General features: G+C 37.5%; 1 protein-coding gene across 3 annotated transcripts in view; it reads left to right on the forward strand.

Annotated features, from left to right (window-relative positions):
* The window catches only part of ZNF385D (zinc finger protein 385D), a 955,616-nt gene that overhangs the window by 731,534 nt on the left and 197,738 nt on the right, over nucleotides 1-26,344 (forward strand). For all 3 annotated transcript variants that reach the window (XM_036898282.2, XM_036898284.2, XM_036898283.2), the window contains one exon: nucleotides 11,299-11,441. In XM_036898282.2, coding sequence (XP_036754177.2) covers nucleotides 11,299-11,441 — 143 coding nt within the window. The remainder of the gene's footprint in view (nucleotides 1-11,298; nucleotides 11,442-26,344) is intronic.

Here is a 26,344-nt window from a genome sequence, read left to right on the forward strand (position 1 = left end):
AAGCCTCCATTTCTTCACCTGTCTAATAAGAACAAAGATATAGTCATTGTTTACATAAATAATGTATGTAAAGCCATCTAGCACAGAACCTGGAATATAATACGGGCTCAAAATGACAGGACTTCTTATAAAAATAAAATACGATTATGCGTATCTTCTTCCCTGCAATCACAAACATTTTATTTCTCTTCTATTTTAAAGCCAGTCATTTTCAGGATGTCACAATTACTATAATTCCATTAGTAACAGATTTTACATCTTTTCCAAGGAACAAATGCTTCAGAATTATAAGAAAATATAAAGTTAGGCTTGTTTTAAGCAAAATCTGCCAGAAGAAACAATCACATTGAGGCCGAGACTAAATAGAGCACATGTTAGCTCCACAGGGAATATTCTTGAGGAAATTGAAATCAGAATTTCTTTTTGCTATTATAGAGTTTGTAAGAATGTTCACCAAAGCAATGGAAACCAGAACTCACAGTTCCTAAACCTTGGATGCTAATGGATGCTACGAAAGGGATGTGTTGAGTACATGCCCCTTACGATAGCAAAAATGTGATCTTCACTATTCTTAATACATTTTATTCACTTTGGTGATGGTGATAGTGACATAGTATCTTCATCCATGGTTATTTCTAAATGTCACCCAAAGCTAACTCCAGTGGTGTTTTCTAGGAATTTTATGCCATGGTGATTATGAAAGAAAATTCAACTGAAATATGGGGGAAAAACACAGTGAAACACTGAATGAAATGTTCACAGTCAAATGAATGCTCCAGGAGATATTTCCATTAAGTTCAATAGAACTAATTATGGTGGAATGGAAATTTAGTTTCTATTTTGCTCTTTTGGTCTATGTAGACAAACTGAAAGGGAGAACTGAACCAGTAACAGCTTAATTCAATGGAATAAAAATGTTACCTTTGGATAAACACTTATGTGTCAGCCTGTTTGGTGTGCTATCACAGAATGCCATAGACTGGGTGGCTTATAATCAACAGACATTTATTTCTCAACAATACTGAAATACTGGAGGCTGGGAAGTCTAAGATCATGGTACCAGAAGATTTGTTGTTTTGTGAGGGAGCCCACCCCCTGGTTCACAGATGGCGCCTTACATGGTGGAAGGGGCTACGGATCTTTCCGGGGCCTCTTTTATAAGGCACTGATCCCATTCATGAGACACATAATTCAGTCTATAGGATTATGATGTCTGGTAGACTCAATATGTGCATCATATGCAATGTACTGGATGCTAAGCCCCAGTAGAGGCGAGGAACTGAAATCATTTATTGAATAATACAGCACCTTATGAATGAGTGCCTAAGTCTTAGTATGTATTGATTTGATCTGATTTGGCAAAGTTTGATTGAAATCAGCTTTTTGTTCATAGAATGTTTTTTCCTCTACATCATCAAAAAAAAGTGACAATTCCTGAAGAAAATGTAGATACAAGAGCTAGACTCTGGAAGTAGAATGCTTGGTGTCCAATCCCAGCTCTGCAGCTTGCTAACTGTGTGCTCTTGGGCAATTGCCTTAACCTTACCATTGCTCCATTTTTTAATTCACAAGTCAATGGAAAGACAGAGGAGATATATTACACAGAGTATCCAACACAGTGCCCAGAAGGCAGAAGCTGGATAGTTACTGCTTTTAGGACAGTGAAGAAAAAGGGGGTTGTTTATAAAATAGAGCAAATTCGCATCTAAAGTGAAATCCATGTTTAAGAAAGTTACATAGAGAAAAAAGGTTAATAAAATTATAATATGAAAAGATCAGGGCATTTTATGTTTGTACCATGTGTCTTTTCTTAAGAAGATAAAATCAGCTTTTTCTATTTAATTAGATTAGAAATCTATACAGTGTTCCTCACCTTCTAGCAATGCACTCCAGTAAACTCTTACTATTTAGCCTCCTTTTTTAGTTCTTCCAGGAAGTTGCTGGTTTTTTAAATGAGCAAGAGGTTGATTTGGGCCAAATAGAAGAGTGGTACCACTAGTCTGTGATTCAGTTTCATTCATTCATTCATCTATTCACTCACCCATCCATTTCTGAAAGGGACGAACACATCACTAAGTAGCTGCAGGAAGCCCCTCATACGCAGGAGTCACTGTGGAATACAGTATACATTCTCCTCAAGACCCAGCACCTCCTGTGGGGTGGCAGACTCAGAGGCAAATCCAGCCATGTGTGTTCAGATGGAAACGCGTGCAGGGCAGAGGAGGGCAGCAAGGGGGTGCTCCTCCTACTCGGAGATACCACGTAGAGGTAGTCATACTTGAGCTGGGTCCCGAACCAGGAACAGATGATTATTTGTCATACTTTGATATATGTATAGGTTTGGAGAATATGTCAGGTTAGGGTGGGCTGTAACCGAGATAAATACAAATTACAATGTTATCCTTGATATGCTATCAAGGGTGTACATTTTCTGGACTTAATTGCTAGTTGAATTTACTATTCTAAAAGTGAATTATATTAGATATTCTGGATTGAATCAGTTCCTTTCCACAGCTTTAAAACTTATTTACCCATATCTATCATTTCCTTCTCTACTTTTCCTTCCCCAATATTTCGAAATAAATTTCTCCTCTAGTCTCCATTCTGAATTTCTTGTCCATCCCTGAACCTCCTTAAAAGTGTCTCCTCTTTGATGATACCAATTTAAACGACTGTGCTTAAATGACTCACAAAGGTCACCAGAAACCTTCACAGCATGAAATCTAACAGAAATTGCCATTCTATCTAACAGAAATTGCCATTCTACTTGACCCTCTGCTGGTGTCTGTGGACAGTGTCGACCATTCACTCCTCTAATAAATAGTCTCTCCCTTTTGCCTCTGGGTGGTCACATTCTCCCCCTGTCTACCTTCTGTCACCAACCCTTCTCAGACTTCGTCAGTGGGCAAAAGATCCTCAAGGTTCAGGCTTAGGAACCTGGCCTCTTCATTCTACACTTTTCCCAAGGAAATCTTCTCCATGTCTATAGTTTTATTTCCTACCTGATGACTTTCCAGTGTTCCCACGGAGTGAAGCCTGTGCGGAACTATTTTCTAAGCACCAGTCCCCCTTTTCCAATGGCTGCATTTCCCCTTAGACCTCCAACTCATTACATCAGCACCTTAGCTTGTCTTCTTAGACTTGCTCTCCTGAGGTGTTCTCTCTCTCTCAACTAACAGCCTCACTATCTACATAATAAGGATACTTGAGGGAGGTAAATGAAGGTGTTCCTGAATTTGTTAAGTGGTTGAGTTAAGTGGTTTTTACTTAACTCCCTTTGATGGTACTAGGAAAACTACACTCAACCATTTAAGCCCAGGAAATGTTTCATTAATAACCTTGGATCCCATTTAGTGCCTTCACAAATTGGCAAGTGCTTAGAGGTGAAACAAAGGATATAACAGTTATATTATGTGGAAAAAACATAGGAAAAAGAAGATACTTCTCAGGCTATGTAGGTACCACAAGCTCTGCTCTACTGGCAAAGAGAAGTTCACGCAGGCAAGTCCCAGTGGAATGGCACAGGTCATGGAAAAGCAAAACCATGTGACAAGACTTCAGCATCTTTTTTATTCTCTTTAAGGAATGAGATGACTAAAGCCTAGATATTATGAGCAAAATTATCCGGAGACACAGATGTTGCAGACACATTTAACTGCCTGCATTAGCTGGATTTAAGCACTCGGTTATTAGTGACACTGGATTATGATGCACTTTGTTTGGTGAAATAAAAGCTTTGTAATAGTACTCCCAAGGATTATCAGATATTAATTAACATCCCTTGGCCCAGGGACTGGCCCTTTCTTTGTCCTTGATTTGAAGATGTGGTATCATTTTTATCAAAATCACTCATTATACATTAACATCAATTTCATCACTAAGCATTTAAAAAATTAGGTCCACCTTTAAATATTACCATCATTGATCACACATGAAAATTCACAGATTGGCCGTTGTCCTCTCCAGGAATGGACATGATCTGGAACGATGACTCCAGATGGCAATGATCACATGATCTGACATGATCCCAGCAGTGGCTGCCTTCCGACAGCAGCCAGACTCTGCTCTGGGAAAGCTCTTCTCCTTCATCCCAAAAGGAGGAGCGCCCCACAAAAAGCTCAGCTTTAACTGCCATCAGCGAGGGATTCTGAAGCAGCTGTGTCAGCTCCTTATCTATAAGTTACTCATCACTCAAGAATGCTGGTTCTCACTGAGCTGTAATGGTCACTAGAACCTTCTGTGATAATGGAAATATTTTTTTACTGCCATATCTAGCCTCATGTGGCTATCAAGCATTTGAAATGAGACTAGTGTGACTAAGAAACTGCATTTTTAATTTTACTTAAAGTAGCCACACATGGCTAATGACCATACCAGACAGCTCAGACCTATAGCATCTTTTTTATTAGTTATACTTGATCTTGGGAAATTCATCTTGAGGAGCATTTTATGTTGTTGTTTTTTTTTCCCCCCTACTATATCACTGGTGCTGAGTTGAGAGAAATTGTCCAGGCAATCTTTAGATTTTCTGTGAGGAGGTACTGGTCCTGAGTTACGCACTCTGTGGCCAAGGGACTGAAGTGCAGAGGGATATTTAGGATTAAAAGTCTAAAACTCCTTACTCTGGCACTCCTAACAGAATCTTCTCTCTGTTTCCTAGGCATCAGAGAGTGTCATAAAATTTATTTAAATAGGTGAGAAATTCCACTATTCTTCTAGTGAAGACTTGACTGAGGATATTGGCAACTAGATATTAGCAGTGTTTGATTCTGGTTGTGGCTTCAGTGATAATGGTGGAGAAAACAATAATTTCTTTGCTTCCTTACAATATGAGTTTTGAGCTGACTTACTGGAATCCTTAAATACCACCACTTAAAATGAATAAATAAAGAATTTGGACAAGGGAAAATGTGGCTCACTCACATGTGTTTTCTTTCATGGGTAAAGATGGAGTCATTGACCATTGACTTAGGGAGATGTTTTTGCATCAGTGTTTCCACAGTGGTGCTTCAGTTGCCCTGACTCATACTCCTATTCTCACCTCATTTCTCTCTCTGGTCATGAGCAGAATGTGTGAGACAGCCGTCACCGTCTCGTGGGACTTGGTGTTACCACTTGCCTCATGGGTCAGACCTTGCTTGAATGTTTGAATTGACTTGCATGTCACTGTAGTCCAATGAGGGATCTTCATCTTGAGATAGAAAGTGCTGGGTCGACTTTCTAAAACCTACTAGGTGAATCAACAATCCAAAACTGGTAGGAAGGAAGCAATAAAGGCAAAATTGTGGCCAAGTTACACAAAATTCAAGTTTTATCTCAAAATAAGTTTGTACTTTTATCATTCAGTTGGGGACGACATTGGAATGAACACAGGAACTGAATGGGAGTCTGAATCACTGCGATTTAAGGTACCATGATAAACATACAGTTTTTCTAGCCAGATAATTAAAAAATAATCTTAACAACAAATTGCCCATTGTAATCCCCAACCAATAACCTCAAGTATTTGAGAGGCAGCCACACAAGGGAATATAACAAACACATATTTATTTTTTCTGATTTGGCAAGTATGTAAACATGATTTGGAAAGAATGTAAACTCAAAGGCTTTTGAAATATGTTTGATATAATATGCATGTCTTTCTGTATTCTTTCTCAAATGTAGGGCAGTGCCAGCATGTTCTCATGGTAGATAAATATCAATAAATACCAGTGATACCTACTAAATAGTCTTTACAAGGAATGTGTCCTCTTTTCCTTGAGCTGTAGTAAAAATTTATCCCATGATTTTTGGTCTTAATGCATTATATCTGGCAGTGAGCTGGCTTGCCTCATATGGGAAAACTGACTTCGTAGAGTATTTGTTGTTTTGTTTGTTTTGTTGTAGTTTTAGTTTAAAAGGTATTTATAGCAGTGCATTGAGAATTGTTGATGTTGCTCAAGGTTTACGCAAATGCCATTTATTACATGTGTGATTTTAGGTAAGATATTTTGCTTCCTAGTACTTTGGCTTTCGATTTTGTAGACTGAGTATTACCATAGGTACATGGCAGATTTTCATGTATTTTAAAGGAATTAAAGGGATCAGAGGCCTGGTCCATGGCAATCAGTCAATGGATTTATGAAATCTAGCTGTATTCTGTCCACTTACTCCCACCCACCTGGGCTGGCCAGTCACGCTAACTGCTGCCCTCCATGGCCAGTGCTTGTGTCAGATCAAGCTTTGTTCTTATGCCAACAAACTCATCATTTCTTTTCTACTTCCTATTAGTGGTATTGGATCTAAAGTTTTTATGCCCACTATCACACAGTCCCCAGTATAACAAGTGTGCCTTTCCCTCTTCCTATGGCAAATTCTAACTGAAATAGCTGAGTTCCATTGTGTATCTGAAAATCAGCTGCTTCATAAGTAACTACTTAGAACTTGGTATTATATAAATGCTCTAGATGTTTCCCTGTTCAGTATGAATATTTTGAGAAGTTTCATAGTTTACTATTCAATAACTCATTATTGAAACATATATAAAGTTATGTTTTTATATATATTTTAATATAGGGAAGTATATCTAAAATTACTTTCTATATAATACATAATTTATATACATATAATCTACATATGTGAATATATATGTAATTTATATAAAATAAGTATAAATATAATCAAATTGATGATTAAGGAAAAAGATACTATAGAACTTACTTATCCCATAAGAAAATCAGGGACTTTACTGCTTTCTATAATGTAGATTAAAATATATACAAATGATTCACAGTTCTGAGGCACATATGGTCTTGAATATGTAACAGCGGCAACCCTTGATCATTCTGAACTTCAGTTTTGTCATTTGGGGAAATGAAAGATTAAGTAAGTGGGTTAAGCTGTCACACAGACATCTATGACTAATGAACTCTGAATGGATCAAGTGCAGTTCAAGGTCAAAAATGTTGTATTACAGAAAGAATACTACCCCACTTTCAGGGAATATCTCAAATAATTATCTTCATAAAAGTAATCTCTTATTTTGAAGACTCTCCTTCTGTTGGGATCAAAATAAACAATGCAAAGAATATGAAGGTGCTTTTAAAAGTACCTTGATTGACTGCTTTCAGAGAACCTGAATTTGTGTATGGACCAAACTGAACAGCTTCTCTGAAATTTATTAAGTTCATTAGAAAAAATATGTATCACTTAGTGAGCACTAATTGGCCAGGCGCTGGGCGCTTTTTATACATTCTCTCTACCTCAACAAGCTTCAACTGACAACTGCTGGCTTAGAATTTCTATTTATCTGTATAAATTAATAAAAACAAGAACTTGCACATTTACATTTTCATTTGAATTTCAAAAATGCAAACTATTGATGTGAATGCCTCTTACTTTTTCAGATAGTCTCTCTTAACAAATAAGTTACTCCAGTATCTTTTTTCAAATATGTACTTTTATGAATACACAACTGTCTTGCAAATAGACCAAAGTAATATTTAATGTTTGCTCTGTAGTTCAGTTTTAAGTTCTAAATGTAAACTAACAGAAACAAACATCCAAAAGAAACAGAGAAGAGTTTTGTGAGCGTTCATGATCACTTAATACATTTACCTTATTTGACTTCATTATTTAATACTTTAGTTTCTAATAACTATTTTATACTCAGTAAATTTTTTTTAATTTCTTGAATTTAATGGAATATGAGAAATTCAGGATAGAGAGCTATCAACTCTTCTGAAATCAGAAAAATTTGTTTAATTTGTTCAGCCTGCATTGTTAAAATTTCAGAGGCTGTGAAATATGTGGGGCTACATGTAGGCAGAGGTTCAAATACAAAAAGGACATGAATTTACATCTTTTCCAGTCCCCTCCCCATGGAGGCTTCATATGCTTTCCTCAAATTAAGAATGCCAGTATTTCCAGCAGTGTGACATTCCAATGAATGGCAACACTGTTGGCAAACACTACAAAAGAACAACTCTTGTTACCTATAGAAATGCCTACAAATTCAGTATATGTTTTGATGTTTATTATTGTTCAGATAGTTTTATAATAAGGAAATAGTTATAAGCATATAATCATATCCTAAACGCAGTAGTTTCTGGTAAAAAAATGAAAGAATGAAATAGATATTTTCTCAAGGAGACTATTTTAATCTGCTTAACTGATGAAACCTGTTATATTTGCCAGATTGGTTTCTGCACTTTTTGCAAACTGTGTTCTTGCTGCTGAGCATGTATAGATTGGTAGAAATAAAACATTTCAGGATTTACCCACATTTTTTAAAGCAGAAATGTTAGTCACAGATAGGTTTTAAGAGGCAGCCTCAATTTTGTACCTCAACATCAGCTCTATAGATTTGGATCTATTTTAGAATAAAAAAAGCAATGAAATATTTCTCTTAAGACCAATGAATCATGGCAGCCTGGTGTCATAGGTCAAGTTCTTCTGAAATTGGGCCCTGAGACTTCATTGGGGGAAATCTGTAAGGAGTGAGGCAGGCAGGACTGGGCAGATAGAGAAGTTGTGCAGTGATACAGTCACAGCAGAGGCCTCAGTCTATCCTAAATCCTATGAGGAGCATTGGAGCTGCAGTAGAGGTTCCGAGTTGTCCTGCTTTAAGGCAGGAGGGAAAAGCCAGTTGACCCCAGCAGTAATCCGTCTTTGCATAAGGCTACCAAACCCCTCAAACCCTTCCAACTGTGAAGGGTTTTTGACCTTGGGCAAGGCAGCTCCCTTTGGACCAAAATAATGTGTGAAGAGGATCACAGGTGTGAATCATCAACTGCCAGCTTCCCAGCATCTAGGGGAATAAGTGCCTCAGTTGGAAAGGGGCCAGACGGTGTACACAAAGCACCCGTTACGCCCGTATTTACATACAAGTGGCCAAAAAGTATGTAGTCCCATGCCCTCTGCTTTCACATGATCTTTTAGGCTTCTCTCTTCAAACAGGTAAGGGATGAACTCAAATATTTTCCCCAGCTTCCCAGGATTTCATAACTCTTCCTTGGTATTTTTTATCCTCTAGGAAGGAAACCTCAGGTGCAGTTTGAGAGAAGGCCTTGAACTCTGTGTGTAAGTGTAAATGAAATACCTATCTTGGAGGAAGAGAGGCGGGAATGAACTTTACCTCACAATCAAGTCAACATATATTTATTCTTTATGCCTGTCATTATGCTGGCTAAGACGAATAAGCCTATCTCAACCTTTTTAGATACCCTGAACCAGAGGGGGATGTAAATGTAATAATTACAGAATATGTTCTTGCAAAATTGCATTCTTGTAATTATAAGAATGGAATGTTTCTGTGGAAGCAGCATAAACAAGTTTGTCAAACTTACTTTCTCTCTTCTTGATGTTATGTGTCCCCTTACTTAATTTCTGAGATTTTAGGTTCAAATAGGATAATGAATGTATATGAACACGTTTGGTAAAACATGACATGTGACACAGATGAAAATAATTTAAAATTATTTATTAAAGCTCTCTATTATTTGGGGACATGTTAAACCACACCACGAATGTCAACGAAAACATATTTTACTCTGAGTTTTCTAAGGAAGCACTAATCAAAAATGTATTTTAATTCTTTACTTTTTTCATCAAAAGAGAAATTTTTAGCAATACTAAACCCAGACAAGTCTAGCACCAAAGTTTTATGGATACCCTCTCTAAGAAAGCCTGCATATCCACACTCAGTATCCTACCAGGCAGACAATAAAATAAGTTTATGGTGTGCACTGGTGAATACGCTTGTTATATTTGCTTTTATCTCTGTTCGTCTTAACATCTGCTATTGCCTGACTTGTACTACTTTTTATTTTAATTGGTTTGCTGATTCAAACTTGATGCTGTTGCCCTTGCTGTTGTTAAGGAATATCTTAAGAGGGAAATAAAAAGAGTGGAGAAAAATATTGTTTTTGTTAATTTGGCTCCAGCTGATTTTATACCTGGAAATTGAAGAGCTAATGTTTTTTGATTTTTTTTTTTAATGGTTAATTAAATCCTATGCTGATGGCTTCTGCTCTAGGTATTTAGTCACCCGTCTTATTAACAGATCCTCTAGTCCAAAAGGGTTAGTTTGCCCTGGGGAACCATTTTTAGAATCTTCACCTTGTGTTCAGGTGACTGGCTGAGGGCAGGATGCTGGTCTGTATGCAGCTGGCCAGGGAGTTAATTGTGAGATTTGTCAAGGTAGTTCGTGCGTGTCTCGCTCTATTTTGTTTTAAAAACAAGATGGCAGGCCAGCAAGTGGCCCAGTCATGAACCTCTCTTCTCTCTTGGAATCCTTTTCCGTGAGAGAGGAAAAATCCCACTGCATTTTGTTTTCCTCATGCTTCTTGGATTTTCACCAGCAGGTTTTTACAGTCTTTTGCTTGCCTCTCAGATTAGAAGAATGCTGGCATATTTTAACAGTTTCCTAGGATTCAAACAGCCTTTAATTAACAGCAAATTGATGTTTTGGAATGTTACCAAAATACAGGAAACTGGATGCTGAGGTGGCTTCTGTCCTTCCCGCTTCTGAGTCCTGTAAGAGGGAGCCATGTAATGGGGAGGGAGCAAAAGTGTGTGCTCCCTTGAACATAGCTGGTTGCCTATTGATATGCAAAGGAGTGCCTTTGCTGACATAATATCCCCAGTCCTTGCTGCTAAATTCCACCTACTCATGACTGGGGAGGAGGCAGGTAGTCCCTGAATGCTCAAAGCCACAGGGTGTTGAGCACTTCAGAGATTGCTCCATTTGTAGCTGGGTTTGCTTGTTTTAATCTTCCAGTTGCCCAGGCAGTAAGGTATGGCTTCCTGTGTTTGTGGTTAACTTTTCCATGCCAGGTTCATATCATCTTGCTGCCAGAGTTGTGGATGTGGTGGAAAAGAGCAGTTCTGTAAAATAATCAGTTATACTTGGTGCATATTCTGAGCAAAAGTTAGTTTTCAGGGAGGCATTAGGGGTGGAGTGGAAAGGTTCTCCTTTTGAATCAAGAGATTTTGGTGATAGATTTGTAGCCAGCTCAGTCCAGAGCTCCAGGCAGAAAAAGAAGGATAGACGGGGGCGTAGGGAATGTTTGCAATGTTGACTGTGTACTTACATAACCTGATAGTTATAACCTGAGGAGACAAAGGAAACAGCTCAACTCGCTGCCTCTGCCTAATGGCAAATCTGCTCATTGGCCAGGTCCCAGCTGAGGTCAACACGCTCCATGCTTTGTTTTTTCCAGTGCCCCACAAGCCTAGCCTTTTGGTCTCAAAAGAGACCTTGGTGTTGTTGTATGTGCACGATGTCCCTGATTGCTGCCTTTCCTCTTGTCTCTGCAGGTGGTACATGCCAGAGCCCTGCTCTCCCAGCCCTGGTCCGTCCACCAGCCCCTCCTTTGCAACCGTCGCTGGATATTAAACCATTTCTTCCCTTTCCTCTTGACACTGCAGCCGCGGTCAACCTCTTCCCCAATTTTAATGCGGTAAGTTCCAAGGTTTAATTTGCATTTGCCAGAGTGGTTAGTACCTTGTGGAATACCTGAAAGGCCAGGGGTGAGCTAGGCACTACCTCCGTTTTGCTATACCGTTTGCCCCACGGCTCATCTGAAAGCCCTAAGGTTGTCTGCCTGGTTATGAAAGGTCCTGGGAGCCAGACTCTTCAAGGGAAAATGAAAAGAGATTCAATCTGATTGAGTTGCTAATGAGTTCATGTCTCCTTTGTAGTGTCTTTCTGGGTAACACTAACAGTTCCATGACTTTGTTGGAATATATGAACATTAAAATTTAATGAATTTGTTAGAGAGGATATTAGAATTCAAGTAGATGTCTAAAAACTTAAACATGTGTTTCTTTTTCTTGGCCCTATAGTTCAATTTTCATATATGTGACTTTTCTGATTTAATAAGAGGACCCTGATAATCACAGCAGTGACACATGCCATGTGTGTAGCACTTTTTCCTCCTTAAAACGACTCAGGGATCTGGTAGCAAGAGATTTCTTTTCTTTTTTTTTTTTCTTCTACCTTTTCACAGCTGCTCAAGCTAAGTCTTTCTTAAATTACTTTGTTTTTTGGGACTTTGTCAACAGCCTTCTCAATGTGAGTTCAGTTACTTGTCTCTTAAGCATGTCTTTGTGTTTTTGTAACTTGACACATTCCTCATATTCATCACCATTTTTTTTTTTTTGTATAAGCTGTGAGAATATTCTTAGGGTAGAAAGAGAAAGAAGAGTTGAAAAGGTTAGAAACTAATAAGTGGCAATTTTTCTCTAATATCATCTGATTCAGCTTTCAGCAGTTGTTATACTGCAAGTCTAAGCTTATTAATGACAGGACATGTCAACACAGCAGAAGCAAAGAGGATTATGATGGAGGTCATTGAATGTCCAGTGATTTAAATAACACAGATTTCTTGTTGCAAATTCTTATAGTGATAAAAAAAAGTTTTTTTGCTCACAATTAGATGATCCTCTTTCAGGAGACAGAAGTGGCCCTTAATTCTCTTTACCAATACTTCATGCAAGGGACTTTGGACATGCTGGTGAGGTGGTACGGTTATGTGCTTCCTCTTGCTAATGGCAAAAGAGGGTCAGGAGGATCACTTTGTTTTTTGGGGGAGTGAGGGATTTTTCCATAGAATCTTATTTTGAAATTGATGGAGCATAAATAGCACAGCATAAAGATCCTATTTCCAAAGTAGAGGTTTCTAATCCTAGTGTTTCATTAAGAGTAGACAAAAAAATTGCTCAGCATCAAATTCCCTGATTCTTAAATGATCACAGCAAAGTCCCCAGGTTCCTCTGCCTCTTGTCTGCTTTTCTGTTAAATGGCTTCCTGGCACAGTCTTGCTTCCTAGGTACCAGAGATGATCCATCAAGGTACTTTACCTGGCCTCTGAGACCACTTGGCATCCTGTCACTCAGATCTCAGGTCAGCTTAGAGAAGTTTAGGTGAAATTCCTGGAAGACTATAAAAGACTGGGCTTAAAACTTTCAGTTTGCACTTTAGGAAACATTAAAAGCAGAATGATTAATTTGATTGATGATGAGTATTTGTCATAAAACAAAAACGTGTGATAGGCTAACTCTTTGATACTGAGCAGATCTCTTTACCCTCTTTGCTGCTCTTTACTCCTCTTTAAAATAAAAGGAGTGGACCTAATAACATCTTCCTTCCAAATATTTTAATTTATTATTTAATTGGGTTATTCCATCCAAATATTTGAACTTTGGTGGGCAAAGGCAGCTCTGTGTAGTGGTCAAGCTAGACTATAGCCAGACTGACTATGTTCAAGTCTCAAAGCTGCTGTGACCTTGGGTAAGTCACTTAACTTCATGTATCTCAGTATCTTCATCTATAAAGTGGGACTAATACTCAAGATACATCATAGGCATGTGGTAGTGCTTTTATGGGTTGAATCATCTAGAACAGGGCCCAGCACATGTCAAGCACTACTTGAGTGAAAGGTGTAGGCTCATAAATATCCTGTAAATCCTTCCTATTTGCAATGTAGCAGTTTACTGACTGACTGAAAAATTTGACTTGATTCTTTTTCCCTCATGATGAATTTTGACTTATTTGGTATTTGTTCCATTTAAACCAAGAGACCCTCTGTAGCTACACATGCTGGCTATTTCCTTCCAGTGCTAGTCAAGCTTCAGCCAACCAAGGATCAAGCCACTTCTTGATTCTGACTGGGGCGAATGGTTACAGAGCCCATAATGTGACTTTGGACTCAAAATTAGAGTATAGAGCATCTAATAGCTCTGAGTTCTTGATTTTGTAGCAGGTATGAGTCTTAATCCACAAATGCATGGTGTATGAAATAGAACTTTTTATTTCTGTGAGTATATTTAATTTCTGGTTTCTATTATGCTGGAGGGAGTGCAATTTAATTATGTTTCAGTGTGTGCTGAGATTCTGGAATCTAGAATGTTATCCATCCAGCTTTTGGGGGAACACTTCCTGTATTCATGAAGTTATTTATCCACATAGCATTCATGGATGGTCAGCACTTGGTTATTATGGCCTTTTAGGCCACAGACACACGACCTCTGTAAGGCTGTCAGTGGTCCCCTCCTGCCTAGATGCACTGTACTGCTTTGGTTTCTTTGCCAAGAAAATGATGAAGCACTATGCCACCCAACAGCCTTCTCCCATCTGACCTTTTTGAAACAAGTCCATGACAGTCAGAAACTGTCTGCCTGTTATATTCCTTCTTTGAGAAAATAAGTATGGACTCATCTGTTTCTTTTAGATAGAATAAGGCAGGATGGTGAAGGAAATTTAAATATATATTTATATATATAAATATATGAAATACAATATGTGAAAACATAAGTGGATATCTCTGATTATTATCCTTCCAAAAGAGCATAAACTGTTAGGTTTGGATGTGAACCAGGAAGCATAATGAAACATCTGTAAAAATATGCACAGTTGGGGGGAAAGGAAAACAGATGTAGAATCAACTCGGATATGGCTATAAATGGACATTCATTAAAACCATCAGGATCCCTTAGTGTACTCAAAGTTAACTTCAAAGAATAGCAACAGAAGCTGTCCTCTTGACCTAGGGATGTTGTATTCCTAGGGATGATGTTCTAGTAGCTTTCAGATAAGGGAAAGCTTTTCTTGAATTTCTCATTTACCCCCTACCCTGCCTTTCAATCTTTTAAGACACAGGAGTTGTAGTGCTTAGGCCATTCTCATCCCAGTGACTCCATTCTGAACCTGCACTTCTTGAAAGGAACCAGTCTTGTAAGTAGGGAGATGATGTTTAGGAAAGAAATACTAGGAAGTGTTACAAGCTCCTATTCATTAAGTATCTGTTATAGGGCAGGGATGGTGATAACAATAGTTCTGTTATGACCTCTGCTATGAGATAATTCAGTTTATAAAGAGAAGTTGGACAAATAAAGAAATGTGTGTAAATGTGGGTGTTTTGATAGAGAAAGATATAGAAGATAGAATGGGCAGCCTGGTACAAGAGTGGATACAAGCTGTGTGGTTATGTTAGTGAGGGTTTGGTGAGAAAAACGGAAGCTATTCTAGGCATACAAACAGGAAGGGACTTAATATAAGGATTTAGGGGCTTATGAAACCTTTGAAGGTCAGAGAAGGCTGTTGCTGGCTCCCAGATTTTCTGCTTACTTTCATGGAGTCAGGAAGTTGCAATAATACAGGATGCCCAGTAATTCCAGTCACTTTTGTCCAAACCCCACAGAATACCTTTCTTCAGTGAATCTAATCCTGAATACTGCTGGCAGAGATCCATGGGAATGTAAACCTAGGGCTTCCTGTGCTCATGCTGTGAGGGAGAGCATAGTAGGAGGAAGGCAATGTTGAGTTGCCAACAGAAGGCTTGACGTGATGGCAGCATGGAAGGTCTGTGTGGAATCTGAAAAAACCTGAGCGGTTCCACAGTCATGTGCAAGAGGCTAAATCCTTTGGAGCGTCAGTGTTCTGTTGTGTAAAATGATAATGACTAAATACCTCTCAGTTTTGTTATCAGAGGGGTAGCTGACTTTTAAAATGCTGGAGGCTGAAGCTGAGAATGGGCTTGGTAGCTCCTTGTGCTGATGTTTAGAAGGGGAGCTAATCACTAAAAGATGGCGATACTCCTTGACATTTTTCTCCCAGGGTTTCAGAGTTTCTCTTTTGTTTTCACTTCTCTAACATCTTTCCTTCATATTCTAATCAGTAGTTGTGACAATAATGAACCTTCACAATGTTATTAAAAAGGTGCAGCTTTTGGGGAATGTGTTCATGGGGGCTGACTGTGAACCTGATTCCGTGTCACACTCCTGTGGCTGTGTTTCCAGTTGGCATAAAGATTAAATGAGTAAAGCAACATAATGAACCTGCAGATGCCAGATACTCCTTCTCTCTTCCTGAAGTTGCACAAGGAAGAGTAAGCATATCACACAGAGGAATCCAAGCCAGAAAGTTGGGCAAATAAAGGAGAGTGACTATTTTGCTTTCTGTTAGCTTTGGCTGATATTCTTTAACATCATGAAAAGGAAAGTTAGTATAGAAATGTTGACTCTTTGCCACTCTTCTGTACAATATGCTTTCGAAATAAGAGAGGGAGCAAAGGAAGACATAGAAAGGGAGAGAGAGAGAGAGAGAGATCAACCCTAGCATCTGACTCTATTCTAGTTCTTCTATTTTTCAAAAACGCCAATTGCCTTAGAACCTTGAGTGTGGTATTTTTTTGAGTCAGTAGGTTATCAACTGCAGGGCAGGAAAGTGAAATTGATTTGATTTACAGCAGTGCCTCTCATACTTTTAGGTACATAGGCATCACTGGGAAATAATATTAAAATGCAGATTCTGAGTGAATAGTTCAGGGCATGGCCTGAGATTTTGAACTGTGTGGGTGGAGAGAGGGGAAGCCAGGAAGATGATTAAATGCACCAGGCAGTTCTTGCACACCAGGAGAGTACTTTGACATTCATTCAGCAGGTATTTACTGAAGACCTCATATGTGCCAGGCCCTTAGGATTCATCAGTAAAACTAACAGACTATGTTTCTGTCATTCTGGAACTTACTTTATGGTGTGTGTGTGGTGTGGTATTAGGGAAATTTGAAGTGTTGGTAGCTGACACTCTACCTCAAACACAATCCTTCTGTAGTTGTGTTCTATCTCCCAGACATACTATGAACCTCACTTGTAGGGTGACATTGTTCAGAACTTTGCTTACAGCTGCCATTTATTGAATGCTTTTTACGTGCCAGGTATCTGGCATTATCACTTGCATCCTAACTGGCTAAAAGCAAACATTTCCTATGCAATTTTTATGCTTCTATGTATGTCTTATTCTCAAAATTGTTGGTGAGAAAAATATATGAGTGGGTTTTTCATTCTTTTATTCATTCAATGATTTACTCATTACACAAACTTTTGAGTCCCACTGAATATGAATTGAAAAATGTGCCTCCTGAAAAAATGACTCCATCAGAAGCATCTGTTTTAAGGATAGCACTGATAAACATAATGGAGAGTATGAAGAAGGAGAAAAGGTAATTCCCCTCTTATGCCCTAATTTGCTTACTGGGCATTTATTAAGCACTGACAATGTGTTGGACACTATACTAGATACCAGAACTACAAAAGCAACAGTAAGAAGAAAGGAAGAGGGAAGAGGAGAAAGGTGGGAAGGAAGAAGAAGAACAAGAAGAGGATAAAGAGGAGGTGGGAAAAAGGAAGGGTTTTTGTGTCTATGGCATTGACATCAGTTGCTCAGTCACTCCTTAAAACATCTGGATATTAAAACTCTTTATTAGACAGTAAGCTTTATGTAAACAGGAATCCTACCTTTATAGTTTGCTTCACTTATTGAAAAAAAATGGGGTGTAATAGTTAAATAATTCTATAAAGGCCTCTTTAATTAAATGCTTTAATAAAGTTTAAGTAAGAAAGAAAGAAAGTACTACCTGAGTTCAGGGGAAGGAGAGTCACTTGGAGGGGAGACCAAAGGAAACTAACTGTAAAAGAAGTTTAATCTGGGAACCGAGGTTAGTTCCACACTCACCCTGTTTGTTAAGGTAACCATTTTACAGATCCTGGAACACTGCAAGGACTCAACATACATTTCTTGAATCAATGAGTAGAGGATAGATGGTTGCATGGATAGATACACAAAGAGTGAAAATGCATGACAGATGATTAATAGAAAAGATATAGCCATGACAGTTGTAACATAAACATAAGTGATGGAGATGTTTCAGCAATAAAAAAGTAAAATAAATATTCACTGTTCTCATACATTAGATTATTTCCATCTAACCAAAATTAACCTAAGCAATTATTAGGAAACATAAGCAAGCATAGCATCAAGCCATCCCCTTAATTGGCATCTATAATTTTATGTTGGCTCATGTGTTTATTGACTCCAGTTCTGTAAAATAACAGGATGTAAAAATCCCAGTGGTTGCCCATAGAATGTACCCTGAAACTAGTCCTTTATAATATTCATCAACAATTTTGTGTGAGTCCAAGAAGGGCTATCACCATAAAATATTGGTGAGCACTTTATAACTGTAAAACCACAGTGTTAAATGTGCTTAACATAAAGAGATGTTCTGCAACTGTAGTTTAAATATGCACTTATAATATTATAGGTGGATGACAAAAAACACAGAATCCCAAATAGGAGATATCAAATTCAAGTTTGTGTTGCCCTAGGATGTATACCCTTCAGGATCTTCATGTTCTCCAGCTTTAAATGGAAATGCTACTATATTTATTGACACGTCTCCTTCCCTTTCAAAAATTATTCTTGATGACTGATCTCCTCGGTGGCTCTGTATTTCATCTGTTCCAGCTGTGAGGATGCCTCCCATCCCTCAGCCAATGCTGCAGTTACAGAAACAGGGGTTAAGCACAGTTGGATTTGTTTGGTTTAAAGAGATGTTAATTAAATCCAATTATACATTGATAACTATTCTTATTAAATTTTTGCAACTGCTGCTGTCACTAAAATAGGTAGGCATCTGGGTTGAAATTATGGGTAGAAATGAAAAAGTTCTTAGTCACAACTAGTGAAGGATATGAAAATTTTCAGGTGAGAAATACCACAGTAAGTATAGTATTGATTGCTACATCCCTTGTCCTTTGAAAACAGATGTAGCAGATTGCTAGCTAGTTCTGTGCATTAAGTGTGTCATATTTGTATAGCAAAAGCCTCTTAAGAAACATCTGCTTATGAAGTCTTCTTTCCTTTTATGTTTTCACACTGAAACAAACATACAAGCATGTTTGCTGAGCCCTACAGCTTCCTATGAAACCAAAAGTTATAAAAGTCAAGCCTACATTTAAGAACCCCAGAACATAAAATGACTTAAATACAGAATATCTAGGCTTGAAAATAATAAGCTAAATAAATGCACAATATGTGCATATTTTTCGGTTTTAATACTCGTTTACTCTTTGACAGGTAACATATTTTCCTGTAATTCAAAATGTAAAGAGAACAAAAGTTCCCTTTACTGCTGTCCCCTGCCACCCAATTCTCCTATCTTAAGTGACAATCAGTGGGGTAAATTGTTTTCTTCTAGAGATATTTTGATTTGTGAATATTTTGCTTTCACTACAAATTGAGGCATAATGCATATTATATGTTTATTTTTCTTTATCGGTCAATCTAATCAGAATGAGCTGAAGCTTTGCTCTTGGAAAGACTAAACTTGACCCTCCACTTGATCTGACTTTCTTACCAACTGTGATTCTGGGCAAATAAGGGGACTCAAGTAAGAGACTGTCTATGTTCATTGCTTATTTAGTGATCCAGCATCTCCTTTGGCTATCCCTGCTTTGCATGTAGGTAATGAATGAAAGGTTATAAATGAAATAAACACTTTAGAATTAATTTGTGTCTACTCCAACTCACTTATTTTACAGATAAGCCTAGAATAATTGAGAGATTTCCAGTTTCAGGGCTAATGAGTGTCATAGCTAAGAGAAAACCAGGACTCCTGACTTCTGTTTCTCATGATGATGCTATCATTGAATCATAGTGTTATGGATTGAATCATGCTCCCTGAAAATTCATAACCCACTGTGTCTTATGATGTGACCTTATTTGGAAATAGGGTCATTCAAGATGTAACTAATTATGGAGAAAATGGAGATTTCTGACCAGAATTCTTGCCTGGCTTTAATAGCGGCTATTATGTATCTATAAGAGCCTGTTTGTACATTTATGGGATGTTTACCAGTGACAAAGCCACTGGTCAGTCTTGGGAGCACAGGAGAGAAAATATCCATTTACTCTGCTCCACCGTTCCTGGTACCTAATTGGTCAGGCATCCGTCAGTCATCATGAACCTGCCCACAGAATTCCTCCTGGTGCTGGGAGGAGAGGTGGAGGGCTGCAGGGAGAGCGGGAAGCAAGGAGAGACTGAGACCTACTGCCATGAGAATAACCCCCCTTTGAAGTCCCGAACTTCTTGCGCTTGCCGTTATTTGGTCTGAGTGAATTCATAGTGAACTTGCGCCAGGTGGGGAGCCCTCTCCTCCCAGAGCAATGCTACTTAAGATGAGGTCACTGGAGTGAGTGAACCTTAACCCATGAGGAGTAGAATCCTTATAAAAAGGGGAAATCTGGGCACAGAGATACACATGGAGGGATGGTGATGTGAAGACACAGGAAGAGCGCCATTTGCAAGCCAAGGAGAGGGGCCTAGAACAGACCCTTTCTCCCGACCCTCAGAAGGAGCCAGCCCAGCCGGCGCTTCAGTTTTGGACTTCTCCCAGACCTGTGAGACAAAACATTTCTGGTGTTTAAGCCACCCAGTTGGTGGTACTTTGTTATGGCGGTCCTGCAAGAGAAGGTGTTAAGAGCTGTCTGATCTGCACACCCACACTTGCCGGACTCTGTTCTACCATGTTTCTGACACTTTGGCATACAGCTTTTTACTTGACTATTTCCAGTGATGGTAAATAAGCCTATCCCTGGGGAACAGAGACTCAACACCATAGGTCACCTACACTATAAAGAAGTTATGTTTTGGAGCCAGTTTAGGCTCACTGTAACCCCCATAAACCGAGGAAGAAGATAATACACAATATGTTGCTGTTTTGTAAAAATAAATATTTATTCATCATAAACTAAGTGACAAGGACTATTAAAGAAGGCAATTTCACACCCACCTTTAAAAAAATCTAATTTTTTAAGAGCCTGGCATGTTATAAGTATTATCTGAATGGCATAGGTATGGAAACCTATAGGGGAGAAATAATTCGCCCCAAATCACACAGTTAGTGAATCGCTGAATCATGGCTAGATTTAGGTTCAGTGACCCAAGTCAAGTAGTCTCATCTACAGCATAGCTAGCTGATCTCTTGTCTGCAAACAGTTGTAGTTTCTTTAATCAGAGATCAGAGCTTTGGTACCCTATGCCAGCTAAAGAAGTAATCTGTAATTCCTTAGAAGGGACTTAACTCCATGAAAGTAAGCTATTTCTTGAATGGTATTCTGTCTTGGTTGAACAATAATGAAAAGAACATTTAGAGCATCAGTGGACTGTACATTATGTCACTCTCACCAGCATTTGTGCTGTATATGGGTAATCATTGGTAAGGAAAAATAAGTAACATTAAGTGAGAATAAGTAAAAATATCCATTCCTATTCCAGTAACAATTTAGGTTTTTTAAGACTTAAGACCCATCTGCACGCATAAGAAAAAAAAAACAACTAAACTTAGAATCTAAAAGCTTTGAGTTCTGTGTTTAATACTTTATTTTTGGCAAAACCTTGAGTCCACATTTCCTCATCTATGAGACAAGAATAATCGTATTGACCTCCTGTGAGTGTCTAACAGTGTTAAAGATTGAAAGTGCTACAGAAATAGCACTTATTAAGGATATCTATTGAACCAGAAGCTCTGGTGTTGGGACCCTAATGAGCATTTTTCACAACTTCCCTGAAGCGATTTCCCTTAAATGTTGAGAGTCACTGTTTTCCACCCTGTGGCCAAAATTGGTGGGAAAATTCATTTTTGCAGTAAGGACAGATGAAAAATAACCTTCTCAGACTGTCTTGTGAGGAAAGTTGTCTCTCCCACCCCTGTCCCTCAACCTAGATGTAGAGTACAATGTTAATGTTATTTCTCATTACTCCCTGTCAAAGGAATGAGACTTTCTGCCAGCTAGACTATTTGTTTCATGACTCAATGCTTCTCAAAGTGTGGTTCACAGACCCTTACTGGTCCAAGAACTATTTACAGGTTTGCAATGAGATAAGTGCAGATATTGAAAGTGAGCCACATTTAGAAGTTTTTGTGGAAATTGGAGAAGGCCATTTAACATCGTTGAAACTAATAAAGAATTGTGACTTATATATTGCGTATCTTTCTCATTTCATTTTTGCTGGTAATTCATTTTTATTATACTTTATGAGTTTTAGCCTGTGATTGATGGGGATGAAGACCAGCATTCTTTCAGCAGAGAGGGTTAAGAAGCACTGCTCAGTTAATGGTGGGGATTTCAGAGCTCAGTCTAGGCATAGAAAGTGAAACGGATTTTGAAGCATTTATTTAGATAATTCACACAAGGTATGGTTGAGAAAGCCACAAATACAATTTGATTCAAATTCCCTTAGCTCTTCCCAACTTCCCTTATCCTGGGAATGTGTGGCAATGGCACATGGCCCTCTCTGGAACTCATAAGTCAAGACAGTAGTAGAGTCAAAATAAGATAGTTTGCATTTTGCCTTTCTCTGAAGCATAACCCCTTACTTATATTTTATCTTGAGTTTAGACAATTAGTAAAGTAGTTAAATTGGTAGTTAATTCTTGAACTTCCTTTCTTGAACATTCTAAAATGGAATGTACTTCAAGGACCTTGCCTCCCTTCTAGAGATTTTAAGGAACCAAAAAAAGGGGTAGGAGGGATCTTAAGTGACTGTATATGGGCATAAGAAACTTCATTATTTTGATTTCTAAATCCAATTTTAAAAGAAATAGAATAATAATTTTAAATAGAATACAATAATAATCTAGTAGTATCATAGGTTAGGGATCATTTTAAAGCAGTTTTTCAAAGGAAATCACACAGAAAAACAATCACTTTTGTCAAAAATTCTTTGTGCTCTTTAGAACATCTATGCATACCTACTGTTCTAGTGTTTATGTGACTTTTGTCACCTACTATATTGAAAAGTGACAGTCTCTGCTTTCCTAGGAACTTGAGATTAGGAAGGATAGACAAGAGGTAACTGACACTTTCTCACACTTTCTACATATACAGAATTTATATAATCAAGGAGATGGTACATGGGTATGATGGGTTATATGGGGAGACTGGCCTTTTTTTTCTTAGATAATCTTATTTTTGTTGTTGTTGTTTTTTGTTGTTATTATTGTTGTTTTTAAGTAAAAAAAAATACTAATTTGATCTTAAGAGTCCTTAGACTAAGTAACTTAGTCCTTAGACTACCTATCAGGTCCTATTGACATACTCTGTTTTTGAGATTCTGGTTTGGAAAGAAGCAGAGAAATAAAGTAGAAAGCTTTTGTGGTTAGAGTTTGTTTTTAATTCTACTTACCTAGTCATAGTAAAATGTTCATAATTTTGAAGAAGGAAAAAATATATACAAATGTATATAGATATATATGTTTATACATGTATACATACTTCTTACTGGGAATCATGATTTAAAATACTAAGCACAAGTATGTAGAAAAACTCTTGCATACATGTGTGTCAAGAGGCTTCATTCAAAGATGTCCACTGTAGCAAAGTTTTTATTTGTCAAAAAAAACAAGCAAACCAAAAATTCACATAATGACCAATATGATTATCAGTAGGAAAATGGATATATAAATTTAGGTCTATTTATAAAATGTACCTTAAGAGACATTTGAAATTTAAAAAGGTGTTTTTACATGGAAAGACAAAAGCATAATATTGGTTGGTGAGGAAACAAGTTGCAGAATGTGCACAGAATTATTGAAGATAACGTTTGCATATTTTAAAATCATATGGCAATGAGAGAGACAGAGAGAAGAGATTGAGATTGATTTCAGTACATAACAACATGGACCAGAAGAACACACATCACATTTATAGTTGGTTCTGAGAAGTGAGACGGACAGTAGGACTGGTGAGGGGAACAAAGGAGACTTTAACATAGCTATAATACTCAAGGTTTGTTATTTAAAAAAGGAAATATCTGTAACAAAAGTAAAGAGTTATTAATATTTAGTTTTTCATTCTAGGTGGATCAGTACATGGTTATAATATTCTATATACTTTGTGTATTGCAAAAACTGCCCAAATTTCATAAGTTGCCAATGTCTTCAGCAAAGTACTTAATGGTGACATGTACTATCTATGATACATTAGTTCAGGGCCCAGCTGATATCAATATTTAGTATCTGGCCTCAGATACTAGCTCATATTTTCTGATCGACATGTCCCCACCTCTGAGATTTCCATGTTACACCTGTGATTTGGTTTGTTCAACTGCCTTCTATTAGAACTATTTAGATTAATATCCAAGTAGAAAGGTTAATGCATTGATTCTTGTAACTTTCTCCTATTTAGATGCAATTGCAAAGTCAATCAGAAAATGGGTAGAGAAAGTTTGGCAACTTACTCCTAAAACCTAATTCAAATTTACTTATTAATGACCTTGTAATATAAACTCTTGCACATTCAGTGAAGGTCATAAAGGTTTGTAAAATTTCTGGGTCTTATTATTAATATAAATTGTAATGGAATTTGATTGAGATGGTGTTCCAGCTTACATCAGATTTCATATGTACAGTAGGGATGGTATTTTAGAGTTTTGGGCAGATTAATATCTCCATTCAAACACTGCCCTGTGATTATTTCTCAGAAGTGGCTAACTTTATTTACAATTCCTTAAAACAAGTTGTTCCAGCGAGCAAATTTAAAATGTCAAGTTGATACTTAATGTCCTGTTGAAAGGTTGGTGTTTTTCAAGGAATAGCTGTAGTTTTTATATAACCACTGAGTTCCTAGTGTTGGGAAAATTTTCACTTTAGAATCGAGGTTCGTTAAGCTCACTATAACATATCTATCATAGACCTGAATGAGATTAAGAAGTCCAGTTTAAAGGTGGTTGACTGGTCTTTTCTATACATTCAGCTTGCTCTACAAATACCATTATTGTAAATAGCTTTAGTAATAACTTGTAGGAACCTCTCCCCACCACACACACACACACATCACAAAATCCAGGCTACTGTGCTTACTAACCCAAACAGAACCATAGAACCATTTCTCCCACACCATGGTTGAATTAAATAACTGAATTGAAATTAAGTAATTGAATTTAGTGATGACAGATACACTTTGTGGTACATCTGATGAAAATACTCAGTTTTAGCTGAATGAATATAACATGAGCCAGACATAAATGAGATAATATTTTATAGGCCCTTAACCCCAGAATTTTTCTTCACTTTTTTTGTGTTTTAAAAAATTTAAATTGTGAAGGCAATTGTAAGAAACCTATAAAACATACTTTGGGCAAAAATAAAAATGTAAAAGCGAGCATACTCCTTCAAAAGGAAAATAACCTATGTCCACAACATCAGCAAACTCGAATCACTTGACTCCTTCTACGTGCTGACTCTACTCCATTCAAAGTCAAATGTGCTCTTCTTGGAAACTGTTAGTAAGTCCAACACGAGGTGGAAAAACTCAGCACCTTCTGTTACACTGGTTAATTTCTAACGTCATTGAAAAGTGTGGGAATCTGTGAGAGAAGGCTAGGCAGAACTGGAGGGCCCGTTGTGCTCTCAGAATTCTTTTGGAAGTATGGTGTACTGTATATGTTATCTTAAATAATGTATCATTTGCAAATGCCTGCAAGCTGTTTGGAGGATTTTTTTTTAATTCATGTTTTCAAGACTTTAATACTGAAAAAAGAAAAATAAATGAATGTAGCGGCTTCTTTCTCATCTGCTTAAGTGCTGCCTGTTTTTAACTGGTTAAGAAGGCACGTCCTACAGTTGGCAGGGAGAGGGACATTAGTTTTACTCCTCATAGAGATGGGTAAACATAGAATATGCTCAAGAAAAATGCTCACTGCAGCAGCTAAAAAAAAATATGTTACAAGCTGAGTTTTGGCCCCTGAAATCATTCCGGGGACTTAAGGTTGATAAAACATGAAACCTGTTTGTATTTAATATACAATTCCTTAGAGGTTTGGGAAAACATTGACTATATATCTAATTCCTCACATTCTACTCTAATTTGGGCCACCTTTCCCACACCTTCAGCTTTTGAAATACTAGGACTCCCAAGATGCCACCCTTTTCATCATATCTTTGGATCTTACCAACTTCAGTGTTCTGTAAATACAGCCATTCTGTAATCACTACCTGATGTCACATTTAGTATGTTGACCTGCTTCAATCAAATATATGTTCTTTCTTTATGTGGATGTATTGAGTAGTTACCATTATTTTTAACTACATTGACAACTTGTATTTTTGAGTCTGTAAAGTGGAAGAATAAATGGATGTAGATTCCTTTCATGTCCTGTGAGTACCTGTATTATTTTCTTCTTTTTCTTAGAGTGAAGTAAACAAAAATCTTATGGATATGAAATGCTCTAAAATACATCCATTATAATAAACACCTGTATTTTTTTCTGTACCTTTTGAAAAAATTGTCTTTCTGTGGAACACTGATATTTCAGGATGTGACCTAAGTATTTCTGCTGCTAAAATCTTTAATGCATATTTCATAATTGTGAGCTTTGCTCTCATAACTTTTGATTTTTGATAATGTGAGTATTAAGTAGAATTTAACTTTGAGAAATAGAAGAAACATTTATAAATTTATAAATGCATTTGTCAGCTTGATTGCTAGCAGGTAATATTGAACCACAAATTATATGAACTG

This window comes from Manis pentadactyla, chromosome 14, assembly GCF_030020395.1.
Source record: "Manis pentadactyla isolate mManPen7 chromosome 14, mManPen7.hap1, whole genome shotgun sequence".
Lineage (NCBI taxonomy): Eukaryota > Metazoa > Chordata > Mammalia > Pholidota > Manidae > Manis > Manis pentadactyla.